At 46.7% G+C, this 20,893-nt stretch overlaps 1 protein-coding gene across 1 annotated transcript; it reads right to left on the bottom strand.

Annotated features, from left to right (window-relative positions):
- Nucleotides 1–1,747: 1,747 nt before the first annotated feature.
- On the bottom strand, nt 1,748–7,739 carry LOC125941157 (uncharacterized). Its single transcript, XM_049658122.1, has 3 exons — nt 7,692–7,739; nt 5,448–5,554; nt 1,748–2,405 (listed from the first exon to the last, which is right to left on the bottom strand). Exons 1-3 carry the CDS (start codon nt 7,737–7,739, stop codon nt 1,886–1,888), a joined length of 675 nt encoding a protein of 224 aa, XP_049514079.1. The 3' UTR covers nt 1,748–1,885.
- Nucleotides 7,740–20,893: the final 13,154 nt, after the last annotated feature.

Consider the following 20,893-nt stretch of genomic DNA (forward strand, 5'->3'; position numbering starts at 1 on the left):
TCTGCAAAAGTGTCTAACAAATACCGCCACTGAAATTGAACTATACGCCAGATATAGCGCGAGACCGTTGTGCGGATTAAGTGCCTAAAGTGCAATTCGTGAAAATAAGGCATTGCTCAGCAATCAATTTTTAACTGCTTCCTATAGTTACGCTGACAGCATCGCCCAAGGGTCGGCTTCACCGCAGTAGTCAATGTCCCGGATTTCTGGACTTGTATTGAGTAACAGAAAGCTGTATCGGGAGTTTTCCATGTTGCTTTACACTGTTCTCATTGGCACTATCAAATGTTCTCTATTGGCACTATCAGCCTGTTCTCTATTGGCACTATCAACCTGTCAAATAATATTTGTCAGGTTGATTATTTATTTAAGACTAAATATGAAATTAGGTGGAATGCAACAAATTATACGAGTATCTCCAAGTGATGGCCCACAACATTACATTGTTAGATACATGGCACCTGCATGCCTTTATATCTTAGTTCTTAATAGTTCGGGCACCCTGTATATGAGCATGTGCGAGCGTGGGAGCGCTGTCGCCGCCATCTGAGGACCCGCCCTCTTTGCCGAAAAAAATCTCTTTTGTGTTGTTTTGTATTCCTCCAAGCCTCCTCTTTTATGTATTAAAATCAAAGCTGAGAATAAGAAAGTAGTTTCCAAAAAAATGCAAGAAGCACTCGCCGTGGCCCGTGCGAATTTACCCGTGTTTTGCACAAGCGGCATTTCGATCCGCGGCTTTGCATGCTCTCAAATTTTCATGGGGATATAGGGCTAGGACTAACCTTCTCCCTGAGCCCACATCGGCAGTGCCGCATTCTTGCTGAATATGCGAAAAGAAAATCGTTTCTCCGGCGACATTATTTTTAATCTTTTAAACGTGTTTTCCCAGTTCTTCATTTTTTAGCATTTGTAGAGCTTGTGCACTAAAATTTGGGTACTTGCAGGTTGTCTGGTTATAACAACATTTGGCACGCTTATGCTTTAACATGTCCTGAATTCAAGGAAGCAATTTTCATAGCTTTCCACAAACATATTCAGTACGATCGGTTCAAAAGATTCTTCGTCGAGAATGGTAGAACTGAAACTCAGCGTCGCAATTTTTTTCTAGACTAAAACACAAATGTGGTAGTATTCTTTCTTGCCTTATTGAATTCTGCAATTTAAAGGGAGAAATATGAGCTATGTTTAGTGTTTTTTGTGCTCGCTGTTATCACTTAAGCTTGCACAAAAATTAATTGTTCTTACGAATGCATAGTATGCAAAACAAAAAAACTAAAAGCAAATTTGAAAAGAGGAGCGCAAACTTTGTAAATGGTGAATGTTTCGTTGAGCCTGGAGGCATGGTAGCTAACCACCCGATAGCGAAGTAATTAAATGTCCTTGTGACTCGTTCCGTCGTCACCATGTACTCTGTCTGCCTGTCACCATGTACACATAGCAATTTAGCAGGCGTGCTGTCGATCTGCTGCTTACGCAGCGACTTGTTCAATGATTGCACCGCGCTACAGGAAAATAAGGCACTCGGACACAAAGAAAGGATGAAGGCGACATTAAACAAGCCGGACTAATAGTTAAGTAGTCCTTACTATCCCGAACCTTGATTCTTCTACGCAGCCACGTAACGCCAAGATTACATATTCTTCTATATCACACTAGTGAACGCGGGCGTTAGAGGTTTCCTTGACCAATTTCTTATCAATAATATTCCTCTGTCTAGAGTTCGAACACATTCACTTTATTTTGACTGTCTCTGGCTACAGCTTATTGCCTGCCGAGCCCTACTTGGAAGCTGTACTGGGAGCAGTCGTTGTCAAGGTGCTCCTTGTACCGCACTCCTTTGTGTGCGAGTCCTTGCATCCTTTCTGGGAAACGGCTGCAGATCCCCTCACGGATTTCTTTGCTGATGAGCCGGCCCTGTTGCGGAGTCTGAGGTAGATGCTTCTGTTGAGAGTCTTGCGCTGCTTTTAGTAGTCTTGTCCACATCGTCCTCCGAAGACGCGGCACACGTCCCGTCAGATTTGTCGCTTCTTTCGATGTTTCTTTTCGTGTTTGCTTTTCCAGTGGGCGCGCTGCGGTCGGTTGCCTCCATAGGCAGGGCTTTGGATGGAACGTCGCCGGTTGGAGAACGGTCTCTGGAAGACTGTGTGTAATCATCTGCGTAGCCAGGTTCAGTTACGCTCGCGGAAGTCTTTCCCATAGCCGACGCGGTCGCTTTCCAGGTAGCGATGGATCTTTTTCCGGCGTCCGGGACAGAATTTCCGAAGTGTTTTTCTGTCTTCTCTGTAGACTGTTGAGTGCTGCTGGGCTCAGATGATTGCTCCGACCTGACGGGAGTATTTGCGCTGCCTGCGGCGGCCAGAGCGGCCACTTGTACTGGTTGTGCTTTGGACCCATCAGCAGGCAGCCTGTGCACAGATATATGAAAGTACGACCATTTTTTATGTCACGTAAGTAATCGGCAAAATTCCACAGCGAATGAAACTGTGCACCCTCCATTACTACTTGGTAACTAAGGCATTTCGCTACAGAAAGCCTCTAGGAAAAGATTACTACCATGCATAAATAAGACTGTTAGCGAAGATTAACCTAAACCGCTATTTATATCATAAAGAGCTCGCTGGTCATAAATAGGTCACTGAAGATCTCAGCGAGATCTGCAGCGACCTAAATAATTGCAGAAAGCCAACACTGAATACCACAAGTGCAGCTTTATGTCAGTCAGCCATGATATGAAAGGCACATAGTGGAAATTAAGCGAAGTTCTAAACAGCTCAGATTCTTAAACGTGCATGTGTCTTTTTGACGATTAATAGGGAAGTGATTACCAGGCATAATTTATCTCGTTCCCTTAAATATTTTACAAATTTACATGTACCAACAATGCGTCACGAGACACACATCAGATTTATTACCAGTTTTGTAGTTGTTATGTGTGATACAATCGTGCTAGCTAATTAAGTAGAACCCAGAATATTAGCATTGAATAATACCACCAGCTGTGACGCTTAGGGTTTACAAATTAAGCCTCTTACATTCGTCATCGATATGATAGCACCAATCTTAACACAATATTTAATCAACGTTTCAGCTCCGGAATATTTCAAGAAAAGATACATATGACTAAGGTGACTGTAATATATAAAGAAGGTACTCGAAATTATCTTGGAGACTATCGTCCAGCTTCACTACGGGCACTCTTTTCAGAGGCTTCAAATAAAGTTATTTTGGTACGGCTTCCAAACTTTTTCGATAAATCAAACACTATCCGACGCGCAGTATGATTTCCGACTAAATTGATCAACACAAATCGCCTTTATTCATCAGAAAGAGTTTATTATGAAGAACGTAGACGATAGTAAATTTTATTAGGGATATTTGTTCATTTCCCAAAATAATTTCACTACCTTAACCCTAAACGACCAATAAACAAATTGAAATATTATGGCATACGAATACAACCATTGCAACTAATGTAATCTTGTCCTGCACATCGTTATCAGTGTGTAGACATCAACAGCTACTCTTCAAGCTTGCTCCCTATTGTGATAGGAGTGCCCAAGTACTGCTTCATGGCACCATTCTTGTTTAAGCGGTCAAATTCGTAATCTACGCAGACAGCACCAGTATTTTCTTAGCTTCGGAAACCACCACAAAACTTTGTGATCATGCTAACGCAGCATTAGGTGATCAGTGCTTGGTCTGCTAAAATTGGTGTGTAACACAACCGCGCACGCTTTCACTCGCACTTGCAGCATACGGCACGCGGCAAAGGTGTTATCACACTTGGACTTGAACGGTATATTACGCCGACGGCTGAAATGCGCCTGGAGTGTCCATATAATTTATTTCGCAATAATAAATAAATAAACTATGAAAGGCACATTCGACATTTGACATTCGACAGGCCGAATATGTCAGAAATTCGTAGCAATATTTTGTTAAACAATCATCATCCATGCTTTGGAGTATCTCCCTTGAGGAAAATATCAACTACGTTTTATCGTGGTAATAATGTCCGTTTGCGTAGTACGGTGTAACCAAAACTTCTTATTTACAAAACTGTTGGAAAACCTTAAAGCCGTCGCAAAGCACAACATTGTCAATAGAATAATAAACATTTTATTTGCGCTTCGAAATTAGTGTACGACGGTCTGTAGTTCCACGTGAGCACGCGTGCGCCCACGTTTGCATTTTTCACCAGCATTCTCTTATTGAAGAAACGCCTAGCAACCCATGCACCATGGTAAATTTGACGTTCGTACCAGAATGAAGAAAAAAAAACCTGCATAAGTGATGCAATTTAGTATACGCGCCATCTTTCTTTTACATTCTTCTCATTGTGCAATAGACGTGCAAATATTCAGTATTCATGCCAATATAACAAACGAGAACGTTACGGTAACTGAAATTCAAAACATATTTCCCACGCGCTCTCATCAAATGATCAGCGGAAAAAACAAAATACTCTAAAAATAGGTGTCACTCGCAATGATCGTGCTCTCATTCAGTCACTTACATAAAAAAGAAGTTGATATTAGCAATTAATACCTCCTCCTCTGCATAAAGCGAGAGAAAGAGGAACAAATAACGATAAAGCTAGTTGTTGGTGCCAGCAGGGTTGCTATGCGGAAAAATATAGCATAAAAACAACGGAGAAAATCACAATCACAATCACACGAACACACAATCACACACGCAAGCAATGATCGATATACAGGGTGTTTCAGCGAACACTTTCAAAATTTATTTAAGGTGGCAGATAGCCCGATTCTAGCTAATGCGCTGGTCAACTCGAAGAGGCGGACATTAATTGCACAAAAAATTGAAATGCATAATCTACTAATTAGCAGAAATTCACTAATTAAGCTTTTAACTAATTACCTGATGACCCATATTGCAATTTACAAATTGTAGCCGGGGAATTCACAAGGCGGATCCACTTGGAACGAATCCTCGGGATGACGCCAGTTTCGAGATATTAATTCCCGAACTTTGCGGAGAAATGCATTGGCGTTCCAGTTAATTTTGTTCTTCAATGCATAAAGCGACGTTTTGTTAAGAACTTAACTGGAACGCCAATGCATTTCTCCGCAAAGTTCGGGAATTAATATCTCGAAACTGGCGTCATCCCGAGGATTCGTTCCAAGTGGATCCGCCTTGCGAACTCCACGGCTACAATTTGTACATTGCAATATGGGCCATCAGGTAATTAGTTAAAAACCTAATTCGTGAATTTCTGCTAATTTTTCGATTATTCATTTCAATTTCTTGTGCAAGCAATGTCCGCCTCTTCGAGTAGACCAGCTCATTAACTAGAATTGTGCTTATCTGCCACAGGCAACCTTTAAGAATTTCTGAAAGTGTTCGCTGAAACACCATGTATAGACTTATTATAAAACATACGCCTGAGTCATTTAAATGAAAGGAAAAACATGATGCTTGCTTACGTGAAACTCAGCGTCTGGAATTTTCTATGCAGCTTCGAAGTCTTGGTGATGGCATCGGCGTTGAATATCCCAAAGCTGTTGACGTTGTTCGCGCGGCCGTACGCCACCTAAAATGAACATATATATCAGAAAACATAAAGGCCCTACAAAGAAACATACCCACCTAAGTCCTAACGTTATACTTTTTCATGAAGCATGTTTTCTTTTTTTATAATTGGATGTTTAAAGCAAGTCTCATACCACAAATTGAATACCGCCGACACTACAGCAGGAATATTAGTTCCCGTGCAAGATTACCACCCGGCCTGTAGGTTTCTTAGATTTCGCTAATACCGTTTACGGCATCGATGAAACGACAGAAAATCCACGACTATGTGGTCACGTGGTAGTGACGATCAAGAACACAGTAACAAAAGTGTGAATGGCGAAACTAAGTCTTTATTGGGCCAACCTGTGCCCCAAGAAGCAGTCTGTGCCGTGAGAAACAATCTACACTCGAAGCCACGGCGGCCGCATTTCGATGGGGGAGAAATGCGAAAACACCCGTGTACTTAGTTTTATGTGCACGTTAAAGAACTCCAGGTGGTCCAAATTTCCGGAGGCTCCCACTACGGCGTGCCTCATAATCAGATCTTGGTTTTGGCACGTAAAACCCCATAATTTTTTAGTCTACACTCAAGCGGAACGATAGCGGCGAACGCAGTCGGCGACCGCCGAAAATGATTTGCGGGTCAAGCGCTCCGATTTTTGTACATGACTTTTGTACACAAGGACGTTCAAGCGTGTTCCCTGGCGCCCGCTTGCCTTCCAGTAAGTACTACACAATTCGCGTCGTGCATACAGTCACGTTAGGCAAGCTTCGGTGACAACAAACAGTGGACAGAACCACCGATATCATTCGAGTAAGTTCCAATCACGCAGGCGCGTCTTGCGCTGAGCGAAAACGTTTAGTTTTTAGTGGGTGATATGCCGTGCGCGAGAAAGGGGAAAGCCAGGGTTTTGTAGCGATGCCTTATGACTTATTCTATACTACTCTTATCATCCACCGCTCACAGGAGCTGATCCCGTGGATAACGCGAGCGGAACGTCGCTCTGACCACTGACAAGGGGCGATAAGCGCGAAAAGGCAATATTACCGGAAAGGCATCGCTACAAATATCGGCCCTGGGCCGCAGTCAATGCAGCAAAATGCCAGCTTGGTGTGCCCGAGCGGACCTTCCAGGGCCATACTAAAGCAAGTGCCGGAATTCGCCCCCACCCAGGAAAGGTAAAAGCTGTGCGAGAATTTCTGAAACACTAAGCGGCAGCTTCGCGAGTTCCTTGGATTGATGAACTATCGCCGCTTTGTACCTCAGTGCGCGGCTATCTTGCACCTGCTACACAGACGCCTATCAAATGCGCAGAGCAGTGCGGGAACCCTCACTTGGACTGACGAAGCTTGCAACGCTTTCCATCGAGTCAAGTAGGCTTTGAGAAACGCTGCTCCGCTCATGTATCCGAAACCAGGCCTACCACAGTGTATCATAATCGATGCCTCAGACAGCCATCGGCACAGTGCTACAGCAGCTGAACAACGGTATCTGGCGCCCGACATCTTTCTTCTCGAGAAAGGTGGCCCTTTTAGTAGAGTGCTACAGCACTTTCGCCCGAGAGCTGCCTGCCATCTATGCCGCCATTCGGCATTTTCGTCACTCTGGAATGCGTGGAGTTCTTTGTGCTTACAGACCACAAAACTCTGACATACAATCTGAATCTCCCGGCATCGGACAGAGGAGCACCCACAGCCCGTGTGCTACGTCAAATGTCTTACATATCCGAGCTCAATACACACATCCGGCATGTGAGCGGCGTTAACAATGTGATCGCTGACGCTCTGTGTGCACGAAGTCCTGTCAACGCCCTTCACCTTTCCGAGGGAACTTATTTGACTCAGCTGGTGGCAGCTGAGCAAGCAGATCAAGAACTCAGTTGCTGACAACAGCAACCGCGCTGAAGTTGTAATGGCTACCTGTGTCCGGCTCAGCAGACCGAGTGTGCTGCGACGTATCTACCGACAACCCTCGTCCGTTCCTTCTAGCCTTCGTTGCCCGTCTTCCAGTCGTTGCAGAAGCTGGCACATCCGGGTGTTCGGGCCACACAAAAGCTAGTGACGGCAAGATAAGTCTCGTCATGTATAAATCGAGACGTCTGGCAGAGGACGCGAGAGTCCATCGCCTGGCAGCGCTCCAAAGTCAAGCGCCACACCTTGACGCCATTGGCGGGGTTCCCAGTGCCAGGAGCCAATTTGAGCATGTGACATGAACATTGTCGAACCGTGCTACCACTTTGTAATGGTCAGTCGTATTAGCTTGCGTGGACAGATTTACACGCTGGGTTGAAGCTGTGCCTATCGCAGACATCACCGCTGACACCAGTGGCGTAGCCAGAAATTTTGTTCGGGGGGGGGGCTCACTTTCCCGCAAGGCCTCCTCCTTATAGAACTTGTCGAGGGATCAGATAGATGAATAATAGCTGTATTTCCATTGCCAATGCCATTGCAAACAAATCATTGTCACGTCAAATATGTAATTTTCGTACAAGAATATATTCGTATGGCCAAAAATCACGCGAACTTTAGAACTATATCAGTTCGAAACCAGCCAAGCCGTGCATGCCACTGATACGAAAAACGTAAGGGCCAGTAAATAAACAAGTTGAGGACAATTATTTTGATGAATCTTTGATATTCAAGAACCTTTTTTACATTTTTGTACATATGCAACGGCTAGGGAAAAACCTCAATGACGTTGTCCTTCGTTGCAATAAAGCGCTGGAGCAGCTGTTACCGGTCGTGTATTGCAATTACACCAAGACTATAGCCGCAACAGTGACTACATATAAAATGCAGGTGTACAGGTGCAGATAAATGCAGGTATGCAGGTGCAGATGCACTCGTTCGCGCTCGTCCTTGTGTCACTCCTTTTCTTCGTCCCTGTTTGCTTGCGCACAAAAAGTTTTTAAAATGAATATGTTCCAACTAGGCCGACTCGCAGTTATGTTAAAAACACTCCTTCGATGTCGTTGGCATCCTGGTTTAGGTACCTTGCACAAACAGCAAGCTGTTCGATTCCAGCGATACCCGTCGTTTCGTCAGCAAGCACGGAGAAGCAGACTGCAGCGTTTATTTTTGCATCTAGGCTTTGTTTGACAACTTCACCACAAATTTCTATAATTTGGTTTTGTATATCATCATCATCATCATCAGCCTATATTTTATGTCCACTGCAGGACGAAGGCCTCTCCCCGAGATCTCCAATTACCCCTGTCTTGCGCTAGCGTATTCCAACTTGCGCCTGCAAATTTCCTAACTTCCATCCCATCTGGTTTTCTGCCGACCTCGACTGCGCTTCCCTTCTCTTTGTATCCATTCTGTAACCCTAATGGTCCACCGGTTATCCATCCTACGCATTACATGGGCGGCCCAGCTCCATTTTTTCCGCTTAATGTCAACTAGAATATCGTCTATACCCGTTTGTTCTCTGATCCACACCGCTCTCTTCCTGTCTCTTAACGTTAGTCCTAAGATATTTCGTTCCATCGCTCTTTGTGCGGTCCTTAACTTGTTCTCGAGCTTCTTTGTTAACCTCCAAGGTTCTGCCCCATATGTTAGCACCGGTAGAATGCAATGATTGTACACTTTTCTTTTCAACGACAGTGGTAAGCTCCCAGTCAGGATTTGGTAATGCCTGCCGTATGCACTCCAACGCAATTTTATTCTTCTGTAAATTTCTTTCTCGTGATCAGGGTCCCCTGTGAGTAATTGACTTAGATAAACGTACTCCTTTACAGACTCTAGAGGCTGACTGGCGATTCTGAATTTTTGTTCCCTTGCCAGGCTATTGAACATTATCTTCACGGCGAAAATTTCTGCGGCTTCTGCATATTCATTTTCAACCCAATTCTTACACTTTCTCGATTAAGGTAAGATTTGTACATCTAGGCTTAAATACGAGGCATTAATGGGGCAACTTTCCAAATGGTTCTTCAGATATGTATCTCCACACTCAGCTCGCATACGAGGAAGCGGTACCTGAATAATAGGTCGTTAACTTTCTCCTGTTCACTCTTATTTTATTTCCCCTGCCCTGGTCCAGCTGATCAACCACATTGGGCGCGCTTCCTGAAAATTTTATAAATTTCAATCAATTTTATCAATTATTATTATTTTTTTATTATTTTCATTTTATCGATTTTTTATTAGAAATTTATCAGCTGCCAGCTGACAGTCACGGTGATATTTATTTTTGTCTGTGTGGAAGATTGCGAGCGCGTGCTTCCATTTCTGGAATGGCTTGGACACGAGGGCTCCAGTGCGCGCATGTTGGCCCAAGAAGATATAATGGAAGAACTTTAAACCCATAAAGTTCCAGAATTGAAAATCTAAAACACGCCTTCGGAAATGTCGGTGCACCTTTCGCGTCAAAAGATTATAAGAACTTTATACCCATAAAGTTTCGGGATTGAAATCCATGCCCTCCGTAAATTCCGCGGCCGCTGCGAGATTCCGCAACGCGCCGGCTCGCTATTGAAAAGCCCTTGAAAGTTGGTGCTCGGATGGGGCTTCTTGCGTTATGTGACTCCAGGTGCAAGGGCGTTGCCGCGAAATCCAGTCCTACTTCGCTATGTTCGTGCCGAAATGTTTTTTCGAGCGTGAAAAAGACATGGTGGACAAAATGCAGAATGATTCCCGGCACCGGTGGTTGTTTTGGTCGGCGGTGCATGCCAGCACGAACAAAATTTCGGGTAGGGGCTGAAACCCCATCAGCCAGATTATTGGTCGTCCGTTAACACTTCGGGCACAATTATCGCGGACGCCTTTCGCGTCTGAAAATTCTTCGGCAAATTTGCATCACTGGTACTTTTTGGAATGTGTCATGTCCGTGTCACTAAACGGACACTCAAACGATGGTCTGAATTCAAAAGATCTCTCACACACGTCGAATTTCCGTCGGTGATGGTCGTTGATGGCCGTCCAGCGCAGGCTTCATCGCTGACCTCTTCACGACCTTCTAAAAAGGCCTTGTGCCACCGGTAGACTGTTCTGACAAACAATTATCACACAAGGCTGTGGGTTGAAGCTGTGCCTATCGCAGACATCACCGCTGACACCAGTGGCGTAGCCAGAAATTTTGTTCGGGGGGGGGGGGGGGGGGGGCTCACTTTCCAGCAAGGCCTCATCCACTACGGACTTGCTTAGCTTCGCTCAAAACTTGATGGTAATCTTTTGGTCCAACAAGCGCTGTATTACGGCTTGCACGGGCAGTGAAAACATGTTTCACGGAAAATCCTGCCCTTACTCTCCAAATTGTTGCAGACGACCGAGGTATCGCGCGTGCGTAAGCTAACTTCCCCCTTCACCAATCCCAACCGGTCATGGCGCGCCCAGACGTGTAGTCGCTTCGCAATATAATCACTGACAATACTTTTCGGGCAAACCCTCTATGGAGAGCTCTGGAGGTCCCGAGGTTGTCCCAACCTTTGTCAGCCCAACGAAAGAAGCAACTGATGCTTCCTCCCGAACAACAGTGCAGCGCACACGCAACGGGATGCGAACCACTGGACCTGTAACGTTCGGCAGCTCACTGGGGAGGGAGTGATGTAGTGAACGCACGGACTGCGTTTAATGGATAAATGGAGGCGCGTTTAAAGGGATAGTTTATAGAGCCAGTCTGACACAGTGTTATGCACCTGACAGGCAAGTCTATTGGGCACGCGCCTCCTCCTGTCTTGTGAGAAAATAAAAAGTATAGTCTGTTTGGAACTCATCACTCAGGGTCTCGTTGCTCGTCGCCCGCGCTAGCACCCAACAACACCGAGGCTCTCCTTAGTGGAGCCAGACTCCGACTCTCGCCGAGCAAGTCGGAACTTGTATAACCGCAAACAAGGGGGGTCAAACCTAAGGGCTGGGTCCCCCTGTGGGACTTCAATATGCTTCGCAGCAGCTCTGGCAATCTCATCCCTAGGGTAGAGGTCATCAGAGTTCTTAGCAAGCTTAGAGAGGCTAATGGCACTAATGAGCCGACCATAAACAAGCTCACAGCTAAAATGGCGTGATATGTGAAGTGCGCGAGGCGATGCGTACATGGTGCGTAGGATGGCCGGGAGCAAAACAAGATGATAAAGATGAAGTGCTGCATGAGTTTGAAAAGCGCCGACCGTAGCAAGAAAAAAAGCTACATCTAAAGAAAAGTCCACGAAAGACTAGGAGAAAAGAAGAAGAGAAGAACGGCAGTGCGGGTGGTACGTGCCATGGTTTAAGATCATCATCATGACCATGAAAGAGAGAGAAGACACGTTGGCGGTTGGAACAACTGAAGGCGGCTAGGGTTCAGAGGTGTGAGCTTGACGGGTGCTTGGACCCGGGCTCACGAGGCCTCTACCTGGCTGGCTCGGCACTTGCCGACGACCTGGCGTCTTCCCACAGCAGGCTGCGGTTTGCTCGACACTGAGTGCTCTCCGGAAGCTGGACGACGAGGCGCGGAAGAGTGGGCTGCCAGGTGACTGGGCCTGGATGCCTAGGCCTTCCACTCGATCCCAGCGGACCTGCTGGAGACGCTCAAGACAACAGCATCCGACCTCTTCTCAACGGCAAGACCTTGGTTGAGCCAGCGTCACGTCGACCGTTCGAGACTTGCTCCCTTCATCCGACCACAGGCTTCATTTTGCTGGTGCCATCTCAACATGGATTTCTGGACCGCCATCCCCGCCTATAACTGGTGAATGCTTTCTTTGTTCATGAACTTATCCTTGTATGTCGTGCTATAACTGCCATTGTAATTTCTTTGGTTTGTTATTCCTAGTCCGTGTATAGTTCGTGTATTTTTCCTTGCGTGTGGTTTGCAGCCAGCCTTGTCTTTTATTGGAAGCACCAAGGCGCAACGCCTAGGATGCGTTTTCTATCAAACTCTAAAGAACCTAATCATCACAAACTGAAAGCATTGTTCGGCTTATCACTAGGGCCTACTAAGGTTGTTGCACACTTTTTTAATGAGCAACATTACCTACGTGCGCGGCACCAGCTCTGCGCGTTATCCGAAAGGGCACGCCGCACAGAAACACCTCTTATCGCCACTCCTCCTCGCGTCCAGCGCGGCCTCTCATTGGTTGCCTCCTCCGTCCAACGCGCGCGCCCTCTCATTGGTTGCCTCCTCCCAAAGCACGCCTCTCCTCCTCTCATGGTCATGGGATCTGCGTCCCTCGGAGAGACAGCGAAGGGTCGACTAACAGCAGCTCCGCTGTTAAAAGGTTGTCCCAACCTTTTAACTGACTGACTTGGTTGTGAATATTATACATTAGACGGTAATTATTCCATAAAAATTGCTCAATGTTGCGAAGTTTCAGAAAACCAAACTATTAAGATTAAGCCTCTGTAACCACAAAATTCTGTAAATTGCATGTAATAGTACAACTAAGATGGACAAAATGGTCGTGTTGTACATCGCTCTCATATAGGCCACTAATATGTGAGTAGGGCTTTTGCAGAACGCTTGTAAACAGTGAAACAATTCACGTAAGAAATAAATGATTATACCAAGTTCGTCCGCGTTAAGGTGGATATACACGACGGACGGCTCTGTTCAGCGGACGGCTATTCCGCCGCCCGCCCGGCAGCAAAACGTATCCAGACGACGGAAGGGGCGAACAGACCGCGGTGAAATAAACATTGCGGCATCGCCCGAAGCTGCCGCAGTCCGCCTCAAACCTATCAAGTCATCGTCGTTCACTGTGTGGCCCGTAATTTTCAAACTGACGCTTTTATTTGCTTTATATTTGTGTCCAAAAGCTTCGACCACTAAGTATTCGTGACGATTGGGCACCGTTTCCTAGAGCCACGCCCAAGTTCTCGGCGTGTAGGCTTAGATTGGTTCTATTGGCTGAACATGGCCTCGAAGACGTTGCAGCGGCCGAGGCAGATCTCAATGGCTGTTACAGGTATGAGTGGTGTCAACTGCAATGAAGCTGTTTCGAAAACAACCCAGAGCCGCGCTTGTTGCCATAATTATAGAGCATCGTCGGCTATATCCACAGCATTCGACTTGAAGAATCCGGATGCGAAAAACGGCTCGGCATTTTCCGTGCGTGGGTGTCGCACGGAAAATGCTGAGCCGTTTTAGCGAGCCAAGGACTCAGCCGCGGACGGCATGAATCCGTGACGCGTTGTCCCGTGATGCAAGCGGCAGTTCCGTCCGTTGCGGAAAACGCGGATTTAGTCCGTCGTGTGGACCCATCTTTAAATGCTCTCACGGACGCTGTTTACTGAACTGGGATATTCATTAATGGTGCTGATCTACGAAATTTTATAGGTCATGCATCTATTTTTTCAAACATACCAAATTTTGAAAACTTAAAAAAAAACTCGGGCCCTAAATCTAAGCTCCGCTTGCAACGGTCACTAGAATTTAAATTTCTGTACCAAATGCAGCAAATGTCATTAAGATGAACCCAGTCTATCCCAGACAAGCATTTCTGCATTTTACATGTATTTAATAGGCGGCATTGGAGTTGGGCCAGAGTTAAAGCTTGCGCTTAAGTTTGTGGCCATTACCAGCACTTTTCGCCCTTGCAACAACCATACTCCTTGTGGCGTCAGTTTCAGCAGCAGGCGTTATTCATTCTGAACGACGGCTTGTATGACTCTGGCTGCTTCTGCGCCCATGCCAATCGTGATTCTAGCGTGTTATGTTTTTCGTCACCACTGATCTCGGGAGCGTGCGGGTGTTATGAGAGATGGAGAGGGAAGAGGCATGGCAACACAGCAAGCAGATATTTAATCACACTCTAACCAAAAAACCTCAAACCAAAAAGTCAAATACACACTGAACTAAAAGACAATGAATAAATAAATGCTAACAAAAATACAACCTAATGAACACACTAAAATACACACTAAACATGTCCTTAACTACGCCTACACTAATTCTGGGCGTTTCCCACGCGAACGTCTGGCAACTCTGGCCTACTGCAAGAATGTATCGTCCTTACTCAGTTCGCCCTCGTTGGGCCTTTCTTAAAGTCGTTGCTTTCGCCGACTGTCGCATAGTCGTGGCTGCCTTGCAGTCGGTACGTTCACCCGCTCATCTTCGGAGCCTGTTTGACCCGGTCGCTGTTGCTGACGTGGCCGGGAGAGGTGACGGGTTAGGCCTAGCGACGTGCTCGGCCGCCGCTTCCGTCCAGCTTCTTTCCCGAGTGCCGACGTGGCGTTCCGGGGATCATCGAACGTGCCGGTCTGCCGTGGAAGAGGGGTCCTCTCTGGGGTGCCCGGTCCTGCCGTGAGAGGCTGCAGCCAGTCCAGGAGCCTCACTCGAGCTTACCGAGGTCGACGGCCTCACCTTGGACGGCCAACGTCACGGACTCGGCCAGACCCCCAAGTCTCCCGTCGCCAGAGCGGAGCTGGCGATGCGACCTTCCCGGCCCGGAGCCACGTCGATAATGCTCGCTGAGTGCCGTTTCTCCCTCGACCATACCTCGGGTCACCCGCTCGCGCGCTCGCGCCGTTCAGAACGCTCTGTTTACTTCGTCCTTTTCTTCTTTTATGTCGCCGCCGGCGTCTTACTCATGACATGGCTCCCCTTTTAAGAGTTTTTTCTCAAAAAACTGCTTTCTCTTGGCCCTCTTTTTGGCGGCGAACTTACTTTTAGGACTTTTAGGTGACTTGCGTACTTCTCTGTGCGTCGGCGTGTCTCACCGCTCATCACCACACTTCACTGCACTGTCGCGCACGTTTCACTAGTTGCACTGTTCACAGCACTCACGAGTTCATTGTTCGCACCACTTCACATATGTACATTTGTTTTGTCCGCGTTATGTTATCACTGCTTGGTCAGTTCATCGCCCTGCTCATGTAATCTGCCCCCACATTCTGTCGTCCTTTAATGTACTCTATGTGGAAAGTAAGGCTCCCTCTCATTATATCTGTTATACGTCGGCTTAGCTTTATATACGCGGGCTCCTCTGTTAAACACTGCATCTCGCTTCGCCCAACTTCTGTTCGCCCAGGTAGATCTGAACGTCCTTCCTCAACCTTGTTTCTCTGCCTGGGGCCTGCCCACTGCTTGTATCCTATCTCGTGTGTCCTCCTTGGGCTCGACTCGTCCCGTTCCCAATTTGTGCCCCACAAGTTCCCTAGTCTTGTAGCCTATCTCACACTTGGTTGGCTCTATCGTCAACGCTATGTCCATGTCATCGGCAATCACCAAACAAACACCAGTCTTCTCGTTTTTCCCCTTAGCCATCGTCTTTTGGCATACGTCACATGATTTTACATATCGTTTCACGTCACTCTGCACTCCCAGCCAAAAGAACTCTAATGTTATTTTTTGTAACGTGTCTTTGATTCCCTGGTGACCTGCCGTTACACTATCATGCCCTAACTTCAGTACTTTATTCCTCAGTTCCTTTGGGACCATCAATTGTAATACTTCCCTACCTGAACTAAATATACATTTCCGGTACAATAAATCATTCTTCTTTATAAACTCCGCTACTGTCCGACTCCTTTTCCTGTGCACCCGTTCTCCTATCTTCTGTTCACATTTCCTTATCGACTCATCCTTGTTCTGCAATTCTCTAAATTCTTCTACAGTTATATTTAACCCCTTCACGGCCGTAACCTGCAATGCTGGCAAAGGTTTGATGCCCTTGCTACTTGCTCGTGTTTGTACTACAGCGGCTACGTCTGTGTCTTGCATTTCCACCTTTTGCGCTTCTAAGCGTTCCTTCTCTTCTACGTCCTTCTCGGTCCTCTTCCAATTTGGGTCGGGGTCATCTGCCTTCCTCACTCCCGGTACATTTCCCACAATCAAATCATAGAGGGGATCGTCCACACATCTAGCTGTGACTAGTCCTGTATAGAAGGGTGTCGATATTTGGATCTGTGCCTCTGGCAGATACCCGACTGACTTGTCTACCAAGATCACTGGTTTAACGTATCCGGTCATGCTTTCATGCGGCACTAAACTTTTCCTCACTATAATGGTATTTGCTCCTGTGTCTCTCAACACTGTAACTTGGTGCCCTTCTACCTCGCCTTCCACTACAGGCATGTTCTGCTCTCTCTGTCCTTCCTCTCTTGTGCTCATAATGCATGCAGTCTGATCCATGTAACTAGTCCTGCATTCATCTGCTCTGTGACCTTTCTTTTGGCACAACTGGCAAACTACCGGTGCTTCGTGACGATTATCTCTTGCTCGACAGTTCATCGCTACATGACCCAACCGATTACATAGGAAACACCTCTGCGGTCCCCTTGGTCTGTTCATTTGTCCTTGGTTCCTCACCTCTTCTACCGCTGCTGCGTGCGTATCTTTATCACTCTTTCCCAAATTCTTCAGCCCTTGTGCCTCTACGAACTGTTCGGCTTGTTCGGCCATCTGCTTTACTGTTTGTAACTTTCTTTCTTTGAGGAATATTGCCAAACTGTTACTGCACCTGGCCAAAAATTGTTCACCTACGACTTTGTCACGAGCTGCTTCATACGTTTTGTCAGTCTCTGAAAGCTCTATCCACCTTTCAAAGTAGTTAGTTAGTCGGCACGCAAACTGTTTGCCTGTCTCCGAGTCTTCTGGCTTGCATGAGCGAAACTTCTCTCGAAACCCTTCTGCCGTCAACCTGAATCTCTGTAATAAAGTATTTTTCACCTTGTCGTAGTCTAACGATTCTTCAGCTGACATACGCCCATATACACTCAACGCTTCACCCACTAAACATAGGCTTAAGGCGTTAGCCCACTCGTTCTTCTCCCAGCCTTGCCCGACCGCTATTCTCTCGAACCGATGCAAATATGCATCCAAGTCGTCTCTTCGCTCGTCAAAAGGAGCCATTAATTTTCTAGGGCAAATTCGCTTTGGTCTGGAAGCAGCTGAGTCGGATGACGCCAATCCGGGTGAACTTGTGCCTTCGCGAGAACCCGCGCCCATCTCCACTAGTCTTATCTTGAGTTCCAAAATTTCCTTTTCGCTTTTCTGCTGTTCGCGTACTCGTTCATGTTCCTCGCGTGCTCGTTCGTGCATCTGGCGCTCTCGTTCGTGCTCCTTCTCTTTCTCTTGACGAGTGTACTCGAAGAATGTCATTGTCTCGTCCTTTGAGAGGTTTAAATCCTTTGCTATTGCCGCCAAACGTTCCCACTCCATCTTTGCTACTCCCGAGTATCGGTGACTGGGCTAAGATAGAATCCGGGACGGATCCTGGCGAGCTCGCCAATTGTGATGTTTTTTGTCACCACTGGTGGTAAGTGGTTCTTGAGGGAAAGGGAAAGGTTGGCGCTATCTTCTGCAGCCCTTGAGGGAGCACGGCTCAGCGCCAAACCCCCCACCACTGATCTCGGGAGCGTGCGGGTGTTATGAGAGATGGAGAGGGAAGAGGCATGGCAACACAGCAAGCAGATATTTAATCACACTCTAACCAAAAAACCTCAAACCAAAAAGTCAAATACACACTGAACTAAAAGACAATTAATAAATAAATGCTAACAAAAATACAACCTAATGAACACACTAAAATACACGCTAAACATGTCCTTAACTACACCTACACTAATTCTGGGCGTTTCCCACGCGAACGTCTGGCAACTCTGGCCTACTGCAAGAATGTATCGTCCTTACTCAGTTCGCCCTCGTCGCTCGTATTCTCCCGGCGGGAATCTCGTTGGGCCTTTCTTAAAGTCGTTGCTTTCGCCGACTGTCGCATAGTCGTGGCTGCCTTGCAGTCGGTACGTTCACCCGCTCATCTTCGGAGCCTGTTTGACCCGGTCGCTGTTGCTGACGTGGCCGGGAGAGGTGACGGGTTAGGCCTAGCGACGTGCTCGGCCGCCGCTTCCGTCCAGCTTCTTTCCCGAGTGCCGACGTGGTGTTCCGGGGATCATCGAACGTGCCGGTCTGCCGTGGAAGAGGGGTCCCCTCTGGGGTGCCCGGTCCTGCCGTGAGAGGCTGCAGCCAGTCCAGGAGCCTCACTCGAGCTTACCGAGGTCGACGGCCTCACCTTGGACGGCCAACGTCACGGACTCGGCCAGACCCCTAAGTCTCCCGTCGCCAGAGCGGAGCTGGCGATGCGACCTTCCTGGCCCGGAGCCACGTCGATAATGCTCGCTGAGTGCCGTTTCTCCCTCGACCATACCTCGGGTCACCCGCTCGCGCGCTCGCGCCGTTCAGAACGCTCCGTTTACTTCGTCCTTTTCTTTTATGTCGGCGCCGGCGTCTTACTCATGCCAATCGTGATTCTAGCGCGAGGCGCAATACTAACCTGATATTCATGTGCACTTGCGGCACGACGACTACGACTCCTCTCCAGCAGTACCGCTTGATCTATGGATAGCTTTATTCGTGACTGCGCTGTCTTGGCTCAGGAAGTCCATGCTGAGGATCACATCCCGTGAGCTTTGTTGCAAGCAAACGAAGGTCGCAGGATAAGTCTGGTCATGAACTAACTCTTGCCGTGCGTATTCCAGTTGTCGTGTTAAGGTGCCCTCCAGCTGTCCGGTTTTGAGGGCCTCCCTAAGCGGAAGTTATTTTCCTAATCATGGCGGCGAATGGTGTGGTGACGACACAGCAGACGACTCTTGTGTCAACTAGAGCAGTAATGTTTTCGTAATCGAAAAGAACGTTTAGGTCAGTGGTTCTTGGCCTCGCCTTTTTAGTCCGGGGCGTCGGGTCACCGCTGTGTCAGGTTGTCCCGGTGCTGTGACGTGGCGTCGTGGGATTATCTTGGGGCGGTGCTCACTCCGCTTGGATGCGTCGTCTGGGTGGTGGCTTGTCATTGGGCATCGTCGAGGTGGCTCTTGCAAAATCATCGTTGGCGACGGAGGATTTTCGGCGTTTCCGCGAACAGCAACCGCACCTCCATCGGTTACTGCTTTTCGTTTTCCGGATATAGTACGTATAACTGATTGACCACTGGTTGGTCCAGTGTATAGCTGACACGGCGCTGACAGGTCACTTGATGTAGACTGCATGTTTGCTTAAGGTTGGCTTTGGCTAAAGACATTGCTAAAGCCTTTAATACTGTTGCCCATAATCTACTGCTCAAATTCAAGATGCTTAATATTGATCTGAACGCTATGAACCGGACCATTACTTAAATGGACATTTATGTTTACCATTTTTACTATGAATCCCTTTATTGTTCAGTGACTTCAGGGATCCGTGCTCGGACGCCTTTTTCTCCTTTACATGAACGACCTTTCCCCATTCGCATCCTTCAAAAATATAAGATCATTCTCCGATGATTGCGTTACATTAAAGAAAAACAACTATCCTATTTATTCTTCGCGCACATTTTGTAGTCTGTTCTCAATAACACTTCGCGTTGGTGTTATTCGACCCTTCGCTGTCTGTCCGAGGGACGCAGGTCCCGTGACCATGAGAGGAGGAGAGGCGTGCTGTGGGAGGAGGTGACCAATATTGAGTTTCAAGAAGTGTAAACTAATGATAATAGGCTGAGCTACGAAATCTATTCAGCGTTCATTCAACCTTATTTATTCGTCTTCTAACTTCGCTAACTGCCTACATGAAACTATGCGTTAAAATCACTAATGAAATTTTCTGGAATGTGCATGTCGTACTCATGTTTAAAACTGCATCACAAGCTTGACTTCCTTCACTGCCATTTTCTCCACGCCCCAGTATCAGGCAATCTTTCTATAGAAGACCATAGTCCGATGCCTGAAGTCAGAGTAAATCCCTAAAATTGTACTTGAGATATCTTCTGAAATATTCACGCAAATCTAAACTCTCGCACATAAAAAAATAAAAAAAACGTTAAACATCACTGCCCATTCTGCACGGTGTTGCCTAGCCAACCTGTATTACACAAAATGCATTATTCCATTGAAAACCGAAAACAATTTTTCTCCATTCCTTCCTACGAATCACTTCGCGTTCACTATCGCCTAAAGGTGTGCGTGCCAAATTGCGATGCTAAATGGTACCACCGTCTACTGAACTTATCTGCCACAGTATTCCAGTATTCTCTAGGAAGACGGGATTGTGAGGGAAAGCATCGCTGTGCTTTTCTGTGCACGGCGATGCTTTCCCTCACAATCCCTTCTTCCTAGAGAATACTGGAATAAAATAAACGATAGGCAGCAGCCAAATTTTCCGTGGCTTGTGCTCCTTATTTGAATTCACTACGGCATACGTGAATATACGCATATAAGAACATATAAATAAAGCTAATGTGTGCAAACCATGCTTTACATGTCAGCATAAATCATTGATAAAACGGACGGTCTTTGTAGAAGAATGCAGCATAATTTTGATGCTGTATTAAATAATCTGTCTCAATAGTATGCAAGCACTGAAATAAATAAATAAGAATTTTTACTATTTCTTCCAATGTTTCACTGTTTGAATAAATGCGCACCCTTTTGAAACAGATGCTTTACCTGTCAGCATATATGATTATTGATAAATGGA

The sequence above is a fragment of the Dermacentor silvarum genome, chromosome 10 (genome assembly GCF_013339745.2).
Source record: "Dermacentor silvarum isolate Dsil-2018 chromosome 10, BIME_Dsil_1.4, whole genome shotgun sequence".
Lineage (NCBI taxonomy): Eukaryota > Metazoa > Arthropoda > Arachnida > Ixodida > Ixodidae > Dermacentor > Dermacentor silvarum.